This window comes from Erythrolamprus reginae, chromosome 1 (assembly GCF_031021105.1).
Source record: "Erythrolamprus reginae isolate rEryReg1 chromosome 1, rEryReg1.hap1, whole genome shotgun sequence".
Lineage (NCBI taxonomy): Eukaryota > Metazoa > Chordata > Lepidosauria > Squamata > Dipsadidae > Erythrolamprus > Erythrolamprus reginae.
Genome location: NC_091950.1, coordinates 71,151,858 through 71,172,739, shown reverse-complemented (window position 1 = coordinate 71,172,739; position 20,882 = coordinate 71,151,858). Strand labels below are relative to the sequence as shown.

Below are 20,882 nucleotides of genomic sequence, written 5' to 3'. Positions count from 1 at the left end.
AATAGGAGAGAAACTTAGGACAGGGGACGGTAGGCACGCTGCTGCAGTTATGCACGCCCCTTACTGACCTCTTAGGAATCGGGGGAGGTCAACAGTGGATTTTATATTTGTGTTTCGTGGTGTTTTGTTCTTAATTTGGAAAACTTCCTATGCAAACGATTAAAGAAAAAACCTGAGCAAAGTAAGGGGGGGTCCGAGTACTTTCTGAATGCATCGTACGTCTGATTGATCCCAAGGATCGAGCCACAGAGATCCCGAGAGGAGAAGCAGCAGCAGCCGAGTCTGTCTGACGTCGAAGCTGCCAGGCCAAACACTCGCCATTAAAAAGGCCATCCAGGGAAACGCGGGACAGGATTGGCTGTCAGGGTCCATCCCTCCCTCGGGGGAAAGTCAGGCGGCCGACTCTCAGGGCGCCCAAAGCCGGCTTTTATTACCTCAAGGGAGAAACCCGGCGCCGCGCTTCAAGGTTTCCCATAGTTTGGCTCCCAAGGTTCGCTTCGGAGCCGCTAAGGCGCAGAGGGCTTCAAAACTTGGCGATTTTTAAAGACTTGTGGACTTCAACTCCCAGAACTCTCCCGGCTGGAGGATTCTGGGAGTTGAAGTTCCACGCGTCTTAAAAAGTCACCAAATTTGGGGAAACACCCCCCCCCCCCGCGCGCGCTAAAGGCGAGAAGAGGAAAGCCGCGCCCCTCACTCCGCTTTTGTCGTGTGTTTGCCCGCAGTGAGCGACAGCTCGCCCTATCACAGCCCCAAGGTGGAAGAGTGGAGCAGCCTGAGCAGAAGCGGCTTCACGGCCCAGCACGTGGCGGTGAACGGGCTGGACAAGGGCTCCCTCGAGCACGAGACCAAGTACAGCCAGGTAAGGGGGTCGGCTGCCTTGGGAGGACGGAGGCGGGTACACGTCCGGCCGGGGCCGGAAGGGGCGGGGCCTGGAAAGGGGAAGGGGGCCGCGCGCTTGCTTCGGGTGCGGGATGGGGAGGAGGTACATTAGGGACTTGCTTTTGAGTAGAAGCATCGCGCTCCCGTTTGTATTATATATACAGTACTGTATATGTATGTGTGTGTATATATGTATATGTGTGCCTATATATACATGCACACACTATACATATATAATACTGTATATATACACTGCAGTATATATACACTGCTCAAGAAACAGAATATAACTTCAAGTAAATCAAACTTCTATGAAATCAAACTGTCCACTTAGGAAGCAACACTGATTGACAATCAATTTCACATACTGTTGTGCACATTCAACTTTGTACAGAACAAAGTATTCAATGAGAATATTACATTCATTCAATTCTAGGATGTATTATTTGAGTGCTCCCTTTATTTTTTTGAGCAGTATACATACATACATACAAACATACATACATATATATATCACATGTTTTTGCTGAATTTTTTAAAATTACGGGAGACTAGGATAGCGCTATTTCGGCCTTATATATATTTGTGGGTTTTAATTGGGGTTATTTTAATTTATACTTCTTTTTATTGTTAATTGTACTTTTTTACATTGTTGTAAGCCGCACTGAGTCCTTTGGGATTGGGCGGCATAGAGGTTAAATAAATAAATATATATATATGCCACCCAACTCCCATTGGTCTCTGGGCGACTAACCAAAAACGACAGTTAAATGACAATAAAATACGACCTGCAATAATAACAGCAATTAAAAAGCAACCTAAAATACACTAATCACCCTTAAAAAGGAACCATACATACTGTCAATCGTTCGTGCTCCCCCCCCCTCCCCAGTTGGGCTTACGCAAGTAGCTTAAATGCGTTTTAGCTTTAACAGAATTGGAAGGAAACCTTGCAGGGCATCTAGTCCCACCACCTTGCCTGAGTATGTGCTTCAATTTAGTTACTGTTAAGGTTGATAGAGGTTCCCGTAAGTCAGTGTTTTTCAACCAGTGTGCCGGGGCACACTAGTGTGCCGCGAGACATGGTCAGATGTGCCGCGAAGCTCAGAGAGAGAAAGAAAGGAAGAGAGAGAGAGAGAAAGAAAGCAAGCAAGAGAGAAAGAGAACAAGAGAGAGAGAAAGAAAGCAAGAGAGAGAGAGAGAGAGAAAGAAAGCAAGAGAGAAAGAGAACAAGAGAGAGAAAGAAAGCAAGAGAGAGAGAAAGAGAACAAGAAAAAGAAAGCAAGAGAGAGAGAAAGAGAGAGAAAGAAAGCAAGAGAGAGAGAAACAGGGAGGGAAGGAGAGAGAGAGAAAGACATAGAGGGAGGGAGGGAGGGAGAGAGAGAGCAAAAAGGAGAGGAAGGAAGGAAGAGAAAGAAAGAGGGATGGAGAGAGAAAGAAAGAAAGAGGGATGGAGAGAGAGGGAGGGAGAGAGAAATAATGTGAAAGGGAGGAAGAGAGAGATAATTTTTTTGTCCAAACTTTTTTTAGCCCCCCCCCCCCGCTCAATGTGCCCCAGGGTTTCATAAATGTAAAAAATGTGCCGCGGCTCAAAAAAGGTTGAAAGTCACTGCCGTAAGTGACTGCCTGGGAAGTGGTGTGAATCCGGAAAATCCCAGAATCGGGTGAAGCAGTATTGTGTGAATGCCGCCAGTAAAAGTAAAAAGGGTCCTGTTTCCCTCCACAGCCTGTTCTGTGATGGGATTTTATCAGTTGGTCTTCCCCCTCCTCTTCCATTTTGCCATTTGTGTGGGAGGGGGGAGCACAGCAGCCCCACATTGGTGAACGCAAGAGACTTTAGCAAAATCTCTGGTTTTTTTTTTAGCAGACTTGTATTTTAAAGCCATTTCCGCAAAGGAACAAAAAGTTTAACTAGATCAAAGGTCTTCAAATTTGGCAACTTTAAGACCTGTGTTTGTCAACTATTCTGGCTGTAGAATTCTGGGAGTTGATGTCCACAAGTCTTAAAGTTGCCAAATTTGGGGACCTCTGATGCTAGATTGTTTGGTCCTGGCTCTAATTTGGGTATGCAGTGCAGTTTACTGAGAATCGTGTCATTTGATGGGTTTGCCCAATATGTTGGCTAAACTGTGGTTGTCTAACTTTGTGACATGGTGGTCAGTTCATGCTTGTCCCAATCAAATGTGATTTAATTCAGTTAGTCCTACTATGTGTGTTGTGGGAATTCTAGCTCTGTTTCTAATCCAAGGAAAGCCTTATGAAAGATAGTGGTCATCTTGGAAGAACCTCCTCAGTTGATGGGACTTCCCTCCCAGGCAATGTGTGTGTTCCAAACCTACAGTTTGTCTGGGGTAAATTTGTTAGGGGTCAGAATCGAAAGAAATGCTCAAGAGTCATTCCCACACATTTGTGGTCCTTGCCCGTTGACAGGAAGTGACAGGAATTAAATCAGTGGTTCTCAACCTTTCTAATGCCACGACCCCTTAATACAGTACCTCATGTTGTGGTGACACCCAACCATATGTCTAGCGCCAATTCTCCCAATAGAGCTTTAAGTTGATTGGCAGGAAGGTCAGAGGGATAATCCTACTGTAAATGCCTGATTGGTCAGATTGTAAAAAAAAATTCAAGGTGCCAGAAAAGAAGATTTCGTTCCTAACACCATGGGAAATTTGTCTTTTCCCATGGTCTTAAGCAACCCCTGTAAACAGTAGTTCGACCCCCAAAAGGGTCCCGACCCCCAGGTCAAGAACTACTGAATTGAATGTTGCTGGCAAGGCTGATTTCCCTATTTAGTAGGATGCATGCCCAACTCAGTTGGCTTTCAAAGAACCAACCCAGAATCAGATCTCTAGGCCAGTGTTTCCCAACCTTGACAACTTGAAGATATCTGGACTTCAACTCCCAGAATCCCCCAGCCAGCATTCGCTGGCTGGGGAATTCTGGGAGTTGAAGTCCAGATATCTTCAAGTTGCCAAGGTTGGGAAACACTGCTCTAGGCAAATAGAGGACTGCCAATGTCATTTCATTGATGAAGGCATAGTATAGTTGGACTATCGGTAGATCCTTGCAAGGACATTTTGAAGGGGCCAGTGGAAGAGAATATAAGTTACCTAGCTCAGGTTGAACTGTGGAGTCTTTGGTGCTCTCTGAGCTTGGTTGTTTGCTTGCAATGTTTCATTAACAGACAGCAAGCCCTTCTAGCATGGAAGACATTACATGGTCTGGAAACGCCTGGAAGCAAACAACCAAACTCAAAGAGCACCAAAGATTTGGTTTGGGAGAAGGTCAGATCTCTGCGCCTCCAGCTGGTAAGTTCCAAGCTGCTTTACCATGAAAGTGGAGCTGTTCTGAGATCTACAGCTGGGAGGGGGAATTGGGAAACCCGGCACTGGCAGTGATCAGATAAGAGATGGGATATAGCTCCTTGGTTCTTTAGCCAGAGGTTCATCAGTTCTTGGCTCAGGTGTGCTATGACAGGCCCATGTGGCCAGAATTCAGTTTTATTACTCTCTGTCCTTCCTTTGCCAGGTCTTAGTCCAAGTAAGCAGCTACTTTTCCAGACATTCCTAAGGCCTGTCAATCGGGGAACCAGCATAGGTCCTCACTTGACACATTCAAGGAATTATTGACAAGCCCCAACATTTTACCCTTAGATTATCTACGGTTGACCTATCCAGATTCCTAAGAGGTCAGTAAGGGGCGAGTACAACTGCACTAGAGTGCCTTCCGTCCCCTGTCCTATTGCTCTCCTATATCTCCTATACCTTTCTTCTATTCCTATATCTCTTCTTCTATTCTTTCATTGTTCTATTACTATACCTTCTTTTCTATTCTTTCATAGATATATTTTACTATGATTATCTCCTCTGTAACCTTCATCATGTATTTTACTATGTGTATATAGATATATACCCACTAAAACTCTCATTGTGTAGTGGACAAAATAAATAAATAAAATAAAAATAAATAAAATGATTGAACCAAATGCCTACTCAGGGCAGGAATACAGATTAAACCATCCATACAGATGTCTCCTGATATTCTCCTTTGATATATTCACTACCTCCCTTGGTAATTGGTTCCACCAAAGGGCTGCTGTTAATGTTGGAATTTGGGTGAGGTGCTGGTACTATTCATTTGGAGTATTTTTTTTCCTTGTAAAATAGTTTACTTACACAGTGTCTTGCATGTTGAAATAAAAGAGAACAGGCCCTGGGGCTGCTTCTCTTTGATATTGTTTCAGATAATTGAATAATGCTATCCTATCTCTTTCAGTTGTGTTTTTTAAAGGCTAAACATATTAGGTTCCTTTGGCTGTTCTTCAGATGGCTCTATTTCCATTCTCCTGATCAATTTCATTACCTTACAGGAAATACTACCCTGAAGTAAGGTCCCCACAATTTATCACTGAAGTTGCCCCTTCAAAATATTAGATTAGGTGGCAACATTCTTTATTGACAAACCCATGCTGACTTCTGGTGATTAATCACATTTTAAAAAGCTGCCTACAGATTTCTTTATCATCTGCTCTGTAGGCTCGTAAGTCATGGTGAATGGATCTTTAGCTTGAGGTACCTTCCTTTTCTTCTTTTTGATGATTGGTGGAAACGATTGGTTTGCCTCTGCTGAGGGAAACTTCTTTTCTAACAAAGGGCTACCAAAGTCGGAGGTGAAAGAATCGGTCTGTTGAGTATGTTGACGCTACTATCCTATTTATTTATTTATTTATTTGTTTGTTTGTTTGTTTATTTGTTTATTTATTATCTGTCTGTCTGTCTATTGGATTTCTAGGCCCCTCTATGCAAGCTTTCTTAAGGAAATATCCTGAAAGAACACAGTAATGTATACTTTGGAGGGAATATTTATTTATTTATTTATTTATTTATTTATTTATTTATTTATTTATTGATTGATTGGATTTGTATGCCGCCCCACTCCGTGGACTCGGGGCGGCTAACAACAGTGATAATCCAATACTAAAACAACTAAAAACCCTTATTATAAAACCAAACATACATACAAACATACCATGCATAAATTGTAGAAGCCTAAGGGGAAAGAATATATACTGGATGTTACTTTTAAGTCCTATTTCATGTGTCTATTGATAACTATGTGTCTATTGATAACTTTGCCAGCCTAGGAAGTCTGAACAGAAACTTGTAGAAATAAAGGCAATATTTGCTAGCTATTTTACAAGGTATCAAGAGTGTCCTTAAAATCTCTAGTATTTGTCTTATTTGTTTCACAGAATTTAGTCAGAGAGAGAGAGAGAGAGAAAAGGAAAAAGAGAGAAAGAAAGAAAGAAAGAAAGAGAAATGAAGCTTTTGATAGCACCATTGAAGCCATAAAGGTTTTTTTTACCATACCTGCGGACATCTCACTGTATTTGTATTCCACTGCCAGATACAATGGTACTTTTTATAATCATGATGCCATTAAGATGCCTAGCTGTTTCCTTAAATCTCTTTTCCTGAAATATTTTTTTGCTGAAATGTTCAACATGCTGGAATTATTCAAACTACCTATGAGTTTAGGGTAAGGGAAAGCAGGATTTTGAGAGACTTGTTCATACACCAGAGGGCTGACTGGTATTTTCTCCCTGGGAAGGGACACCTATAGTTTCAGATTCAAAAAATTGGCTGATTTATTTTTTAACACACCAATTGTCTTGATGTATACTGTTATCCCTGCCTACAATTTTTATGAAATAAATACATTTGTGCTAAGGAAATAAGTACTATTTATTTTTGGTGGATTTATTTCTTAAATAAGTTGCCACCTCTGAAAAATAGGCCAAAATATTAAAACAGATTTTAAAGTCAAATAGAAGTCAAGCATTTGTATTAAAAGTTTAATCAAAATTTACTGAAGGTAGTCTTAGTTCCTTGTTAAAGAAGATTTCAGTGCCAGCGTGTTATCATGACGCATTGAAAGCAAACATTACTTTTATTTCATTAATCTGATGACTAATATTTGGAGCGCCTTAGTTTATTTTCTGCAAAGTAAACTATGGACACTATGGAAGGAAGGATGATATAATGACTTTTTCAAATAAGTTGCCACTTTTGAAACTTGAATAGAAAATATTTTAAACTAAAGCACTTAATGTTAAGTATAAACTTAAATTTCTTTTGCTATCATTATGCTTTTAATAGTTGTTTATTTCTTAGACGTTGGACTTATTTTCAGTAAAAATCTGCATTGCAATTTCAAACTTTATTAATAAAATTTTATTTATTTCGTCCAATACACACTGAGGGTTTTAGTGGGTATAGGTTATAGAGGAGATACTCATAGTAAAATATATCTAAGAAAGAATAGAAAAGAAGATATAGTAATAGAACAAATCAATGAAAGAATAGAAGAAGAGATATAGGAATAGAAGAAAGGTATAGGAGATATAGGAGAGCAATAGGACAGGGGACGGAAGGCACTCTAGCGCAGTTGTACTCGCCCCATACTAATGTCTTAGGAATCTGGATAGGTCAACCAGAGATAATCTAAGGGTAAAGTGTTGGGGGTTTTGGGATGACCCTATGGAGTCCGGTAATGAGTTCCATGCTTTGACAATTCGGTTACTGAAGTCATATTTTTTACAGTCAAGTTTGGAGCGGTTAATATTAAGTTTAAATCTGTTGTGTGCTCTTCTGTTGTAGTGATTGAAGCTGAAGTAGTCGCCGACAGGCAGGACTTTGCAGCATATGATATTGTGGGCAATACTTAGATCTTGTTTAAGGCGTCTTAGTTCTAAACTTTCTAGGCCCAGGATTGAAAGTCTAGTCTCGTCGTAGGGTATATTGCAGACTGGGCCAGTATTTTAGAGTACAAAAATAGAAAGTGTCCTTTCTATTGCATTATAATATGGTACACTGGTTTAACTGTTGTGGAGAGGAAGGCAATTTGGCACAAGAAACCATTGGTTTCCCTCTAACACCACTGGATGACCTCGCCAGGTCTCATTGCTTTAGTAGAGTACGTCAGAGATGAGTCACACCCTGGTTGGTGTCTCTTCACACTTTTACCATCAGGCAGAAGACATTGAAGCATAGCCAGCCAAACAAATAGGTTTAAAAATACTTACTATCCTTGGCCTGGCAGACTCTTAAACACAATCACAATCACTCCACGCACATGTGGAAACATGTGATTAGTTTTTCTTTCCCTTTTTCTTTTCCTAATTATTTGCATAGGGGCTATTCTTATACTATTTATGTTGTTTGTATTTTTTGTCATGGATAGCACCAGTGAGGCTAAAACCAATTTTATTGCATGATATCCAATGTCAATAAAGGCTATACTATACTACCAACATGATACTTAATTTTTAAACCGCCTTCTGTATAATTTTTATGTTACTTCTTTCTTTTTTTTTAAAAAAAAAAGATGGTTTAGCTTTTCACCATTCTGGAAAGTAACTGTCAGATGTTACCTCTGAATCCTTCCATGTTGACTTGTCTGTCTTGGATTTCTGTCTTTTACAGAGTATTCTTTAAGTATACTTTCAGGTCAAAGATTGTATACTCAAAATTTGGCCTGTATTTTTATGGAGAAGGTATTAGGTAATAAGAGTCAATTAAATTTCAGAAGAAGTTTGTTTGTTTGGCCTGAGAAGACTCTAAAGAAATTCAGTCTGGCATCTAAGGGAAACAGTGAAATATAAATGTAATATTTGGATTTCAGCTAATGCTTCTCTTTGCCTTAATATTTGTCTGTTAGTACAAAATATATCAAGGCAGGGGAAAAAGTTGAGCTCAACTCTTGAGTTGAATTGCAACTTCGATATATTTCCATTGTCTAACAAAATGAATCTTTATGTTCTTAATCTCAGCAGGGGAATAAGAATACTTGGCGCTTTCTATGCTTGGTTGTTTTCTTGTAGACATTTCATTACCAAACTTGCATCCTCATCAGGCTAACATTCCTCAAGGTGACTTCTTCTCTCACTAACTACAGAGAACTATGGATTGCAGCCGGAGGTGGATATAATAGATAAACAAACAAACCTGACAAACCTATACATGTCTATTCAAAAATGCAATGCAGTGCAATGGGTTTTAAGTATATACAATAGGGATTTTCCAGCATCATTATTACCAGCAAAAGATAATATTTGTAGCTCAGGGTTGAAATGAAATGTTCTTGGTGCTCTCTGACCTTGGCTGTTTTCTTGCAGATATTTCGTTGACTAACGTAATATCATCAGTGATAGCATTGAGCTGCACCTATTCTTCTTTATTGGTAATAATGATATTGAAAAATCTTCATTCTATACGCTTAATCCTTACTATATCTATCTCCTGTTGCAACCAGTACAGTTCTCTGCTTCTATGTTAAAACCTGATGGTGCAGGTTTTACGGTGTTGGTGCTAGTATCTGCTCCTTTGCTTCTGTTCTGCTGGGCTCTCTGGTAGGAGCCATAGTTCCCTCTAAGCTGAGCAGTGAGCAATCGCTCACTTAAAAATCATCATCAACTCAGAGTTTTCCAAACCTGCCCAGAAGCCGAGAGAGAAAGAGTGAGAGGGAAGGAGAGAGAGAGGAAGAGAGAGAAACAGATAGAAAAAAGAGAGGAAGGAAAAGAGAAAGAAAAAGAATGGGAGTAAGGAAGAGAGAAAGAAAATCAAAATCTAGTTTGAAACTAGCTCAACTATTTAAGTGGCATTTTGATATTGATAGAATTGCCCTATTATGAGCTCACTGTTATAGACACACAGTACAGTATTTTATTTTGAAATTCTCTGAGGCAAAAACAGGGTGGGTTTTGTTTGTTTTTTTGTTTGTTTTTTTGTTTGTTTATTTATTTATTTATTTTTTATGTGCTGCCCAGTCCCAAAGGGACTGCCGCTCAGACACTATACTTTTCCGCCCACCCCACCAAAAAAAAAATTAGAGGGAACTCTGGTAGGAGCCTCCCGAAAATTCAAGGGTACAAATTTCAGACACACACACGTTTGAAAATTCAAAACAATGTTCTTGATCACAAAATTCAAAATAAACTAAGCACTCTTTTTGTATTGCAAAGAGCACTCGTCCCAAAACAACCGGGTAGTCTGTACAAGTTCCCTTAAGCAGTCATTAAATACTTAACTAGCAGTTGTGAAGAAACTTCACACCCCTTCTTCTTCCAAGGAAGTGAGACACACACACTCACACACACACACATTGCTCTGCTTTGTTTTCAAAGGCGTGAAAAAGCAACAAAGTCCAGAAAACGGCAACACAGGATTCCTGACGAACTACGATCAGATACTCTTCCACAACAGCCAAACCCACATGCTGCTATTTATAGCAGCAGTCCTAATTACTGTAGCCCCACCCAAACACAGGTGGCCTCTCTTATCTCCTGTAATATGTCCTTACTTGGTCTTTTCTACGCATAATTCTGCGCTTGAGTGGGTCCAAGACTTCTTCATCCAAATCAATGGAAGATAAGGGAGATTGACTGCCTGGGCTGTGTGCCAAGCCCCCCTCTTCCGAGTCACTCCCACCTTCTTTTTGGTCTGAGGAAACTAAACTCTGAACTGACTCTGTTGGCAATAACACAGGCCTATGACATGTTGAAGTTTCCCCTGCATCCACCTCCACATTCCCTGGGGCAGGAGCTGGGCCAGAGCCAACCACAATAGTTTCCATGGATTGCAAAGGGTCAGGATATACCAACATCCCAAGCTGGATGCATTCAAGTACCATCTTGGCTATGCACAGCAGCCTTAGTTGGGAAGACTGATCTATCTCTGCTGACATAAGGCTGAGATTAGGCATGACCATAATTAGTATTTCCACGGAGCTGGCTGTAGTGGTCCACTGCAGCAAAAAATCCTAATGGCTCTTGAACTAAATAGCTAAGTACTTATAAAAAGGGTGGTTAATAATTATTGCCAGTACAGGCTCCTCCCCACATCTGCTTTGTCACTTCATTAAAGGGACAGAAATTCACATGCATTACCATCCTGCCTTTACACATAAATGACGGGTTGATGAATTCCATGCATGTATCTTTTGGGGGGGGAGTAGGTTAAGAATTATCTGTTTTCATTTAGGAAATATATCCCTCCCACTAGGCTATTAAGAGAGATTAGCTGCATTTGATTGACAGGTGTAGAAGAGATGATAATCAGTATCTAGGTCTATTTTATAGGAAAGATGGGATTCACATGCATAGAATTTGTAAATTAAAAGTATATTAATTGGTATGCCATCAATAATGTTAAATAATACGAAGTACTTTGGGAGGGAGGGGAGATAATGCCTTGCAGACATTAGGAATGATTTTAATTTTACTCTGGCATGAGGATCTATGTCTTTATGCATTAGTATTAAGAGGACACTGATCATAATCCTTCAGAACGCAACGCAACGTCTTCATCACTATGAATGGGGCTTATTATTCTCATTTCCATTTGTAAGACTGGAAGTCTTAATTAACCGAAGCAATAGGACAGCCTTCCCCAACTGATGACCTCCAGATGTTTTGGACTTCAACATCTTTCACTGTCAGCCAGCATGCTCAATGTCCGCGTTGGCTGTGAATTATGGATACTGAAGTCCAACTCATCTGGAGAACACCAGGCCGGGGAAAGGCTGCAGCAGATTAATGAACTCAAATTAGCCTTCTTAGAAAACATTGTTTTAAATTGGCTACTTGGTATTGTATAGATCAGTGATTTTCAACCTTTTTTGAGCTGCTGCACAGTTTTTACATATACAAAATCATGGGGTACATTGAGCAGGGGGGAGGGGGGGGCTAAAAAAGTTTGGACAAAAAGTTCTCTCTCTCTCTCTTCCTCCCTTTCACTCTATTTCTCTCTCTCTTTCTCTCTTTCCCTTCCTTCCTCTCTCTCTCCATCCCTCTTTCTTTCTCTCTTCCTTCCTTCCTCTCTTTTTTGCTCTCTTTCTATCTGTCCCTCCTTCCCTGCCTTTCTTTCTCTCTCTCTCTCTCTTTCTTTCTCTCTTTCTTTCTCTTGCTGAGCTTCACGGCACACCTGACCATGTCTCACGGCACACTAGTGTGCCACGGCACACTGGTTTAAAAACACTGGTATAGATAGTTTTTAAAAACATTCACTTTATAAGGTAGTCTTTTATTTAGCAGTAAAGTTTTTGTTGTAATCTCTTTCACCCTTCTGAATCCTGAACAAACGAGACTCTAGCAACTAGACTGAGGTTTTGGTCATCTGATAATGTATGTCAATTTAAGCAATTATTGAACTCTTTATTCAACCAGAAGGGAAACAATTACTCAGTGAAAGATCTTGGCAGTTTTGATTGTTGCTTTCCATAAAAATAGGAGAGCAAAGTCTGTGTTTATATGCCTCGAAAGAAAAATATAATCTTTACAGTTCCTGTTCACCAGTGCAATTTGGATGCATATTGTCTTTCTGTGTTGTAACTAGGTCTGATTGATTATTTATTTAATTAGTTTATATCCTGCCTTTCAATGAACAGAGCAGATAATGTGATATAGAGACATTATAGGCATTTTTCCTGCCTCCTTATAGTCAAATACGTGTTTTGCCTGTGGGTTTTCCTAATCTGCAGAGTTTCCTGAATGAAACCTGATTACTCAAATTTTGTTCAGGAAGTAGTGGTTTTGTAATTGCCTCCATAGAATAGGGGTTGACCTAAAGTTAGTGGGACAGATTCACCACTTGAATATTCTTTAAGTTTACACCAGTTGCCACAGGTCAATGAAGTTGTCACCAATGTAAAAATATAAGGACTGTAACCCTGCATTTAGTGGGATAATTACAAAGGATCTTGCCTAAGATAAATAATATTTAAATATATCATTGCTCTGGCGTGCTGTTTGCTGATTAAAGTCTTTGCATTGGGGTTATTTGTGCTTCCCTAAGTGGTTTTATTTGAAAACTCAGCTTCTCAGTATATTTTAAAGTTGGTTCCTTCAGTTTGTACAGTGGAGTTCCCTTGGGTTTTGCATAATTCAACAAGCCATGGGTTAAGGTCGTATGGAAAGTCTTGCAAAACTGTCCCACATTTTCTTTTCTTTCTTTCTGGCATTCAGTTGCCTTTGGGAAGTTCTCATCAAGACAGGGAAAGAGAGCAGTAGTGCCCTCACTGCAGTACCAAGTGGTAGATTGCTCCTGGAGCTAGAGGCTTCATTTAGTCATCTTTCTTCTGCACTTTCTTTTGGTAAATGTTTATATGTTTTATACTCCACTTGCCATAAAGAATCACTTTCTCTTTGAATCGTAAATGTCCTTTTTGTGATTTCATGCACAAGTTATTGGCTTTTTCTCTATAATATCAGAAAGTTATTCTGGAATTTGTTTCACGCATGAGAATTTTATGATATAAAAGTCAAATTTCCATAAGTTTATCAAGTCAGCCTTTGTTTCTTTGCAAAAAAATATGTTATACAGTGCTACCTCTACATACGAACGCCTATACTTATGAACTGTTTTAGATACGAACCGGGTGTTCAAGATTTCTTTGCCTCTTCTCACAAACCATTTTCCACTTATGAACCCTCGCTTCTCTCTCGGTTGCTGCTGCGGCTGCTGTGAGCAACGGAGAGGGACAGTGAGAGGGGAAGCGGTGGCGGGCGGATGAAGCAAGGCAAACAGAGTGGGGAGAGGGACAGCGAGAAGTGGCAGGTGGACAAAGCAAGGTGAATGGAGTGGGGAGGGACAGCGAGAGGTGGTGGGTGGACGAAACAAGGCGAACGGAGTGGGGGAGGGACAGCGAGAGATAGCGGGTGGATGAAGCAAGGCGAACGGAATGGGGGAGGGACAACAAGAAGTGGCGGGTGGACGAAGCAAGGTGAACGGAGATTCATCCACCCACCACCTTTCATTGTCCCTCTTCCCACTCCGTTTGCTTCGCTTTGTCCACCCACAGCTTCTTTTTTTAGCCTTAAGGTTTTGGATTTTTCTAATGGGTTTGTACACATTATTCACTTTTACATTGATTCCTATGGGAAAAATTGCTTCTTCTTATGAACTTTTCTACTTAAGAACCTGGTCACAAAACAAATTAAATTCGTACGTAGAGGTACCACTGTGCTGTTTTTCTCATGCTGCAGCACCCTGTCTGTATAGATGTGACAACAGACCTATCTTTCCCAAACCTATCAGACCTATCTTTCCCATGCTTGGAGTGGGAAGTAGAATTTCAGGTCACAGAAGATGGCAGCATCCTGCTAGATTTGGCTGATTCCAACCACTCCCCCTTAGTTAAATAGGATCAGATCAGACTAAAAATGGGAGGCCACCAGGAGTTCTAAGAAAATTGAGAAAAAAACCTGGAAAAAGGCACTAATGATAAAGTGCTTCTTATCCACATGGACATATTCATTTCATCACTAGGGAGGTTTTTAAAAATCTTTTTAGCTCCTGGCAGGATATTTATGATCCCTTGTAGAGCCCTCTTGTGAACCTGCTTCTCTTTCCTGCAAATGAGCGGCCAGGATGCCTCGAGAAAAGCCAGATGAGAAGGACAAAGCCCACAACTGATGGATCTGTCAGGAAGGGCTAAACCTGAGGACATTTTCCTCAATTTCCTCCAAACCCTGCAGCCATCTTTGCTAGGGTTGTACTTGTTCTCTCTTTTTTTTGCTGAAGGGAGGAGGGGGGGCTCACTTTAAACCTTTGACACCCCAGCAGGTATCATGGAGAGAGGCACAGATTTAAATTGTTTCTTTGGAGATGGAGGGAATGAATTAAAAAACAAACAAACCCCCAAGCTGATTCTAACATCTGTAATTTAACAGTTCTTCTTGCCTCTGGTTTGATTAACAAACAGCATTTTATTAATTTTTTAATATAAAATTCTTGAATAGCAAAAAAATAAAAAAATAAAAAATGGTTTCTCATCTGGCGGGCCCCAGGGGAAGAGCCTTCTCTGTGGGGGCCCCAGCCCTCTGGAATCAACTCCCCCCAGAGATTCGAACTGCCCCTAACCCTCCTCGCCTTCCACAAAATGTTGAAGACATATCTCTGCCGCCAAGCATGGGGGAATTAACCCCCCTTTATGTTTGATCTCTGTATCATGATTAGTTGGACTGAATGTGTGTGACTGTGTAGTTGATGATTGCTATGATAATTTATTTTTTAAACTAGTTTTTTAACTTTTTAATATTGGATTTGTATTCATACTATATTATTGCTATGTTGTGAGCCTCCCCAAGACCTCGGAGAGGGGCAGCATACAAATCTAATAAATTATTATTATTATTATTATTATTATTAGTAGTAGTAGTAGTAGTAGTAGTGTTGTTGTTGTTGTTGTTGTTGTTGTTGTTATTATTATTATTATTATTATTATTATTATTATTATTATTATTATAGTGAGGAGAAAGCATGAGTTTGTCTGACCCAAAAATCAGCTGCCCGGCAGAAGGCACTCGAACATGCACAGAGAACCTGAGCTGGTCATTGGCTCACATGCAGAGAGGGCTCAGCATTCCATTTCTGGCACGCATGCCATAGGTTCGCCATCACGGGCAGTGTAGGCATGGCTTATTTTGTGGGTGTGGCTTGATGGTCATGTGGCTGGGTAGGAGTGACTTGCCAGCCATGTGACCAGGTGGGAGTGGCTTGACAATCATGTGATGGGTGGTGGCTTAAAGGTCATGTGACTGGGTGGGGGCAGCTTACCAACCAAGATAAGTTTTCAAATAAATGCTTTGACTCTTTTTCAGTTGATTAAGACACATTATTTGAATAGCCACAAAAAGGACAAGTGACCGACAGCATTATTTGTTGAAGAGCACAGTAACATTTTAAGGTTTTGTATTGAACCTACAATGTTCATATGATAACAGATGGGGCAAGTAGCTCAATTTACTTTAATTGCTATGAAAGTTCAGTTCTAGCTATAAAAGTTCAGTTAAAATGATTAAAGTATTTATGGGTAAAAACAAAACTATTTAATTATTTCATATTTTAAAAGTAATTAAGGATCATGCTAAGGTAGTAGAGAAAGAAGGATAATAAAGAACTCTTAAGCTTATAATGAAAACGTACAAAATGTTTTATCAATGGCATCTTGCTCCGACAAGACTGGCTAAAATCTACCCTGACTCATCCTGCAGATGTTGGAAATGCAAAAAAGAACTAGGAACTTAATACCACATGTGGTGGACATGTCACGGGGCCAGAACATATTGGAAAAAAATTCAATGGTGGTTAAGAGAAATTATATCATTTAATGTAGAACTAAAACCTGAAATATTTCTTTTGGGCATAACAGACCCCAAAATACACAAAGACATACGATACTTGATAATCCATATCTCAACTGCGGCGAGGATTTGCTATGCACAATGGAAGAAAGAAACAATTCCCACCAACCTACAAGTGATCAATAAAATATTTGTAGTGGCAGAAATGAGTAGGCTAACTATGAGATTAAAAGAAAAAGAAGATACGGATTATTACCAAATTTGGGATAAATGGTATAAATGGTTAGATAAAAGGAAGAAAACTTAATAACAGTATAAAGATATTAATTTCTGAGAACTTGCAGAGATAAGAGTGTATATAGACAATAATGAGTGAGAAAAGAGTGACTTAGTATAGAAGAATATTCTAACAGACAAGGGTGTAATGAGCTAATTTTAAAACGAAATATTTAATAATAAACTGAAGTGGAATTATATAAGACCAATTATGAAATGTAAATGTGTTAAACGATATGAATAACTGCATAAAATTCAATAAGAAACATTTAAGATTGGGATAGCCAAGAGAGAAATAAGATTTTTCTCTCTTCTCAAATGGTGTTTTTTGTCTTTTTTCTTTTTGTCCTTTCTTATTGACTTGTTTGCTTGTTAGTGTTACTATTATTGTGATTTTATATATTGTAAGTTATTCTTGTAAATACAAATAAAATTTAATATTAAAAAACCCTATTAAGTATTCCATCCCCCACTGTGTCCCCCCCCCCCGAATGAGGACAGCAGCTCATTACTGATCACAAGTAGTGTTGGGTGAACCGAACCTGCAAAGTCCGGGTTCGTGCCGAACTTTGCAGTGTTTGGCATGCCGAACCCGAACCCGAACTTTTTTAAAAGTTTGGGTAAAGTTCCGGTTCAGTTCGGGTTCGGCCGAACACCGCGAAACGCCGCCACCCGGGAGGAGAGTGGGGAATCCCTTTGTGGGATTTCCCACCTCCTTTTGTTTGCGGCACTGCAAGCAAAAGGAGGTGGGAAATCCCACAAAGGGATTCTGGGGGCGGGGCTTTGACGTCACGGAGACTACTTCCTGGGTGGCTGAAACGGGAAGGATGGAGTCTCCGTGATGTCAACGCCCCACCTCCGGAATCCCTTCATGGGATTTCCCACCTCCTTTTGCTTGCAGCGCCGCTGCGGCATCCTTTTCCGTAAACATAAAAGGAAGCAAAAGGAGGTGGGGAATTCCCCACCTCCTTGTTTATTTTTACAGAAAAGGACACCGCAGCGGCTTGCTGCAAGCAAAAGTTCAGGTTCGGGTTTAGGTTCGGCGAACTCACCCAAACTTCATGGCAAAGTTTGGGTGAGTTCGCCGAACCCGAACTTCGTTGGGTTCGCCCAACACTAATCACGGATATAGGGGAAGATCTGGCCCAGGGTGTGGAGGCTGCATGGATACCTTTTTTATATCTGGCTGATGGAAGTTTAGATGCAGACCTCCTTGAAGTGCTTGGTCTCCTCCATATTTCCACTAATGCAGCAATCCATCCTTTTCTCCTTCTGCCTGTAGGAATGTCCTTCCTCCTCAGCTCAGAAGTAAGCTAAGAATGATGTGAGGGGTGCTTGGTCCGTCAGGAGTTGGGTGGCCTATAAATCCAATAAAACTTAAACTCTCAGTGCTTGTTTGTTTTCTTGCAGATATTTCAATACCCAAATTAGATGATATAACCAGCGTCCTCATTTTAACTCTGAAGCTACACATATTCTCCACTATTGGTAGAAATGATTTCTCCCACTAAAGGAGAAGATTCTTTGTCTGAGCAGAGAATACCTTAGGCACGTCTGGATGATCTTTTGCAGCATCTTTTTGAGTGCTAGAAACATAGAAACATAGAAGACTGACGGCAGAAAAAGACCTCATGGTCCATCTAGTCTGCCCTTATACTATTTTCTGTATTTTATCTTAGGATGGATATATGTTTATCCCAGGCATGTTTAAATTCAGTTACTGTGGATTTATCAACCACGTCTGCTGGAAGTTTGTTCCAAGGATCTACTACTCTTTCAGTAAAATAATATTTTCTCATGTTGCTTTTGATCTTTCCCCCAACTAACTTCAGATTGTGCCCCCTTGTTCTTGTGTTCACTTTCCTATTAAAAACACTTCCCCCCTGGACCTTATTTAACCCTTTAACATATTTAAATGTTTCCATCATGTCCCCCCTTTTCCTTCTGTCCTCCAGACTATACAGATTGAGTTCATTAAGTCTTTCCTGATACGTTTTATGCTTAAGACCTTCCACCATTCTTGTAGCCCGTCTTTGGACCCGTTCAATTTTGTCAATATCTTTTTGTAGGTGAGGTCTCCAGAACTGAACACAGAACTTCAAGATCGTTGAGTTTTGGAGCTGGGAGTGGAGCTGCACTTCTCCACTTCTATTTTATTTATTGAAAAGACTTTTACGGCCACCCATCTAAAAATCACAACTCTGGGCAACTCACAACAGTTATATAAAAACCAAACATCATAAAACAATACAAGCAAAAACAATGAAACACGATCTGGCGTGCCAGACATGCCTGTGGGATGATTTTGCCTCTGGTTAGATTCATTCCTCCACTGGGGATGTAAGAAATAATACACGCTGATTGGTAGTGCTCTCTTCTATACCTTAGGACAGTGTTTCCCAACCTTGGCAACCTGGAGATATTTGGACTTCAACTCCCAGAATTCCCCAGACAGCGAATGCTGGCTGGGGAATTCTGGGAGTTGAAGTCCAGATATCTTCAAGTTGCCAAGGTTGGGAAACACTGCCTTAGGAATGTAGGAAGCTGTTGTTTTGCAGCATTAGTAAGACGAAATATTGTCAACTCTGACTGGCAGCAGTCGTGAGGTCAGAGGCAAAAAATTGATCTTTCTAACCCAAATGGTATGAAACTTTTGAGTAAAAGTCTCTTCTCAGTCTTATGCCTCAGAAGAGGCTATTTTTAAAAAAATAATTTTTATTAGCTTAGAATATAACCCAGGGGTCTCCAGCCATGGCAACTTTTAAGAGCTGTGGACTTCAACTCCCAGAGTTCCTCAGCCAGCTTTGCTATAGCCTATAAAGAAAAGGCAAAAGTTAATAGTAGGGAAAATAGGGAAGGGAAAAAGCAAGGGAACAGGGAGGGAAAGAAAAGGGGGGGAAGGAAAAAAAAGGCACTGACTTCCAACTCCCTTTCGTGCAGTCGAATAAGGCTTTAATATCAAACCTCATTTTAATACTTTTGTATAATTGTATTAACTAGCTATTTCTATAACAACAAATCTATGAGGGTTATCTGGAAAGTAAGGTTACAAGGCACGTAGCTCTCGCGGGGAATGTTCGCGGGGGAAGTTGGGATTATCGTGTAGCGGGAAGCCAGCGGAAGAGAACGAGCAGTGCCAGTGGTCAGTAGATCATTGACTGGCGTTGGGGTGAAGGTTAGAGACGAGTGTCCTCATTCTGTTTCCCTCCAAGTGTGAAGTGTGCGCTGTAATGCGCTATCTGAATGCTAAGGGTTGCTGCGATGGGTGCCCAAGATGTTTACTGAAGCACAGAAAATCGACAGAGTTAGTGCCACCCAAGAATTTCTTGACCGTGTTGAGATTGAAGGCGAGGCTTTTCTCAACTGTATAGTGACAGGAGATAAAAGTTGAGCTTATCCCCATACTCTGGAGAGAAAACGTCAATCAATGTAGTGGTGCCATACCCATCAGCGCAAATGGTATCATTCTCCTTCAGCCAAAAAAATTCAAAACTCAGCCATCAGAGAGAAAAATCTTGGGCACCCATCATGCACAAGTCTTGGGCACCCATCGCAGCAGCTAAAACCCACTTCTGTATGGAAGGGATATAGCTGAACATGCTGTGAAACATCCGAAGGGGGGTGATTATGGCGGCTTTGTTTATTGTTTTTATGATTATTTTGTTAAATAGTTTTATGGTCGTTGTAAGCTGCCTAGAGGTGCTTAAGATGGGCAGCCATATAAATTTAAATAATTACTAAAAATATTCTGAATGGCAGTCATCTTTTTAATCTTATGAGAAACAATCCCTAGAGACATTAGTTTTAAAACAATACACACCTACATTAAAAAGAGTGTTTACATTATTTTTTGACCATCTCAAAAGCATTCATTTCAAAGTGATCTCAAAGTGATCTATGGAGAGGGGCGGCATACAAATCTAAATAATAATAATAATAATAATAATAATAATAATAATAATAATAATAATAATTTCTTCTGAACATAGAATGTACTGAATTGAGACATCTCCCCAGGCTTATATAGTTTTATGTATGGTACGTTTGGGATGTATGGTTTTTAAATTATGGGTTTTTAGATACTTTCTTTTAAATATTAGATTTGTTACATTGCACATTGTTATTATTATTGTTGTGAACCAACCCCAGTCTGCGGAGAGGGGCGGCGTACAAATCCAATAAATTATTATTATTATTATTATTATTATTATTATTATTATTATTATTATTATTAATTGTAGCTTAGTGTGTAATTTGTAAGGGATAATGTGATGGGCATCTCTATCTGTTTGGCTGCATTTCTGCCAGTAGCAGTAAATTCTAAGATTCTATGAAACCTTCACTGCGGATGGTATTAAAATGTGGTAGTTCAAAACATTGCCTGCAGAACCAATGAGAATCAGGGATTGTGATAAGGGGCTTGTGTTGTTGGCCGTTGAAGTCTTCAAAATTAGAGATACAGTAATACCTCATCTTACGAACTTAGTTCCAGGACGAGGTCCGTAAGGTGAAAAGTTCGTAAGATGAAACAATGTTTCCCATAGGAATCAATGGAAAAGCCAATACAGTGATCCCCCGCTCG

At 40.1% G+C, this 20,882-nt stretch overlaps 1 protein-coding gene across 2 annotated transcripts in view; it reads left to right on the top strand.

The window, feature by feature from the left end:
• PAX9 (paired box 9) overlaps positions 1-20,882 on the top strand; it is a 70,589-nt gene that overhangs the window by 15,836 nt on the left and 33,871 nt on the right. Inside the window, exons 3-4 of one of the 2 annotated variants that reach the window (XM_070755421.1) lie at positions 723-859; positions 4,067-4,190. In XM_070755421.1, coding sequence (XP_070611522.1) covers positions 723-859; positions 4,067-4,190 — 261 coding nt within the window. The remainder of the gene's footprint in view (positions 1-722; positions 860-4,066; positions 4,191-20,882) is intronic. The other variant, XM_070755412.1, reaches the window with a different exon arrangement.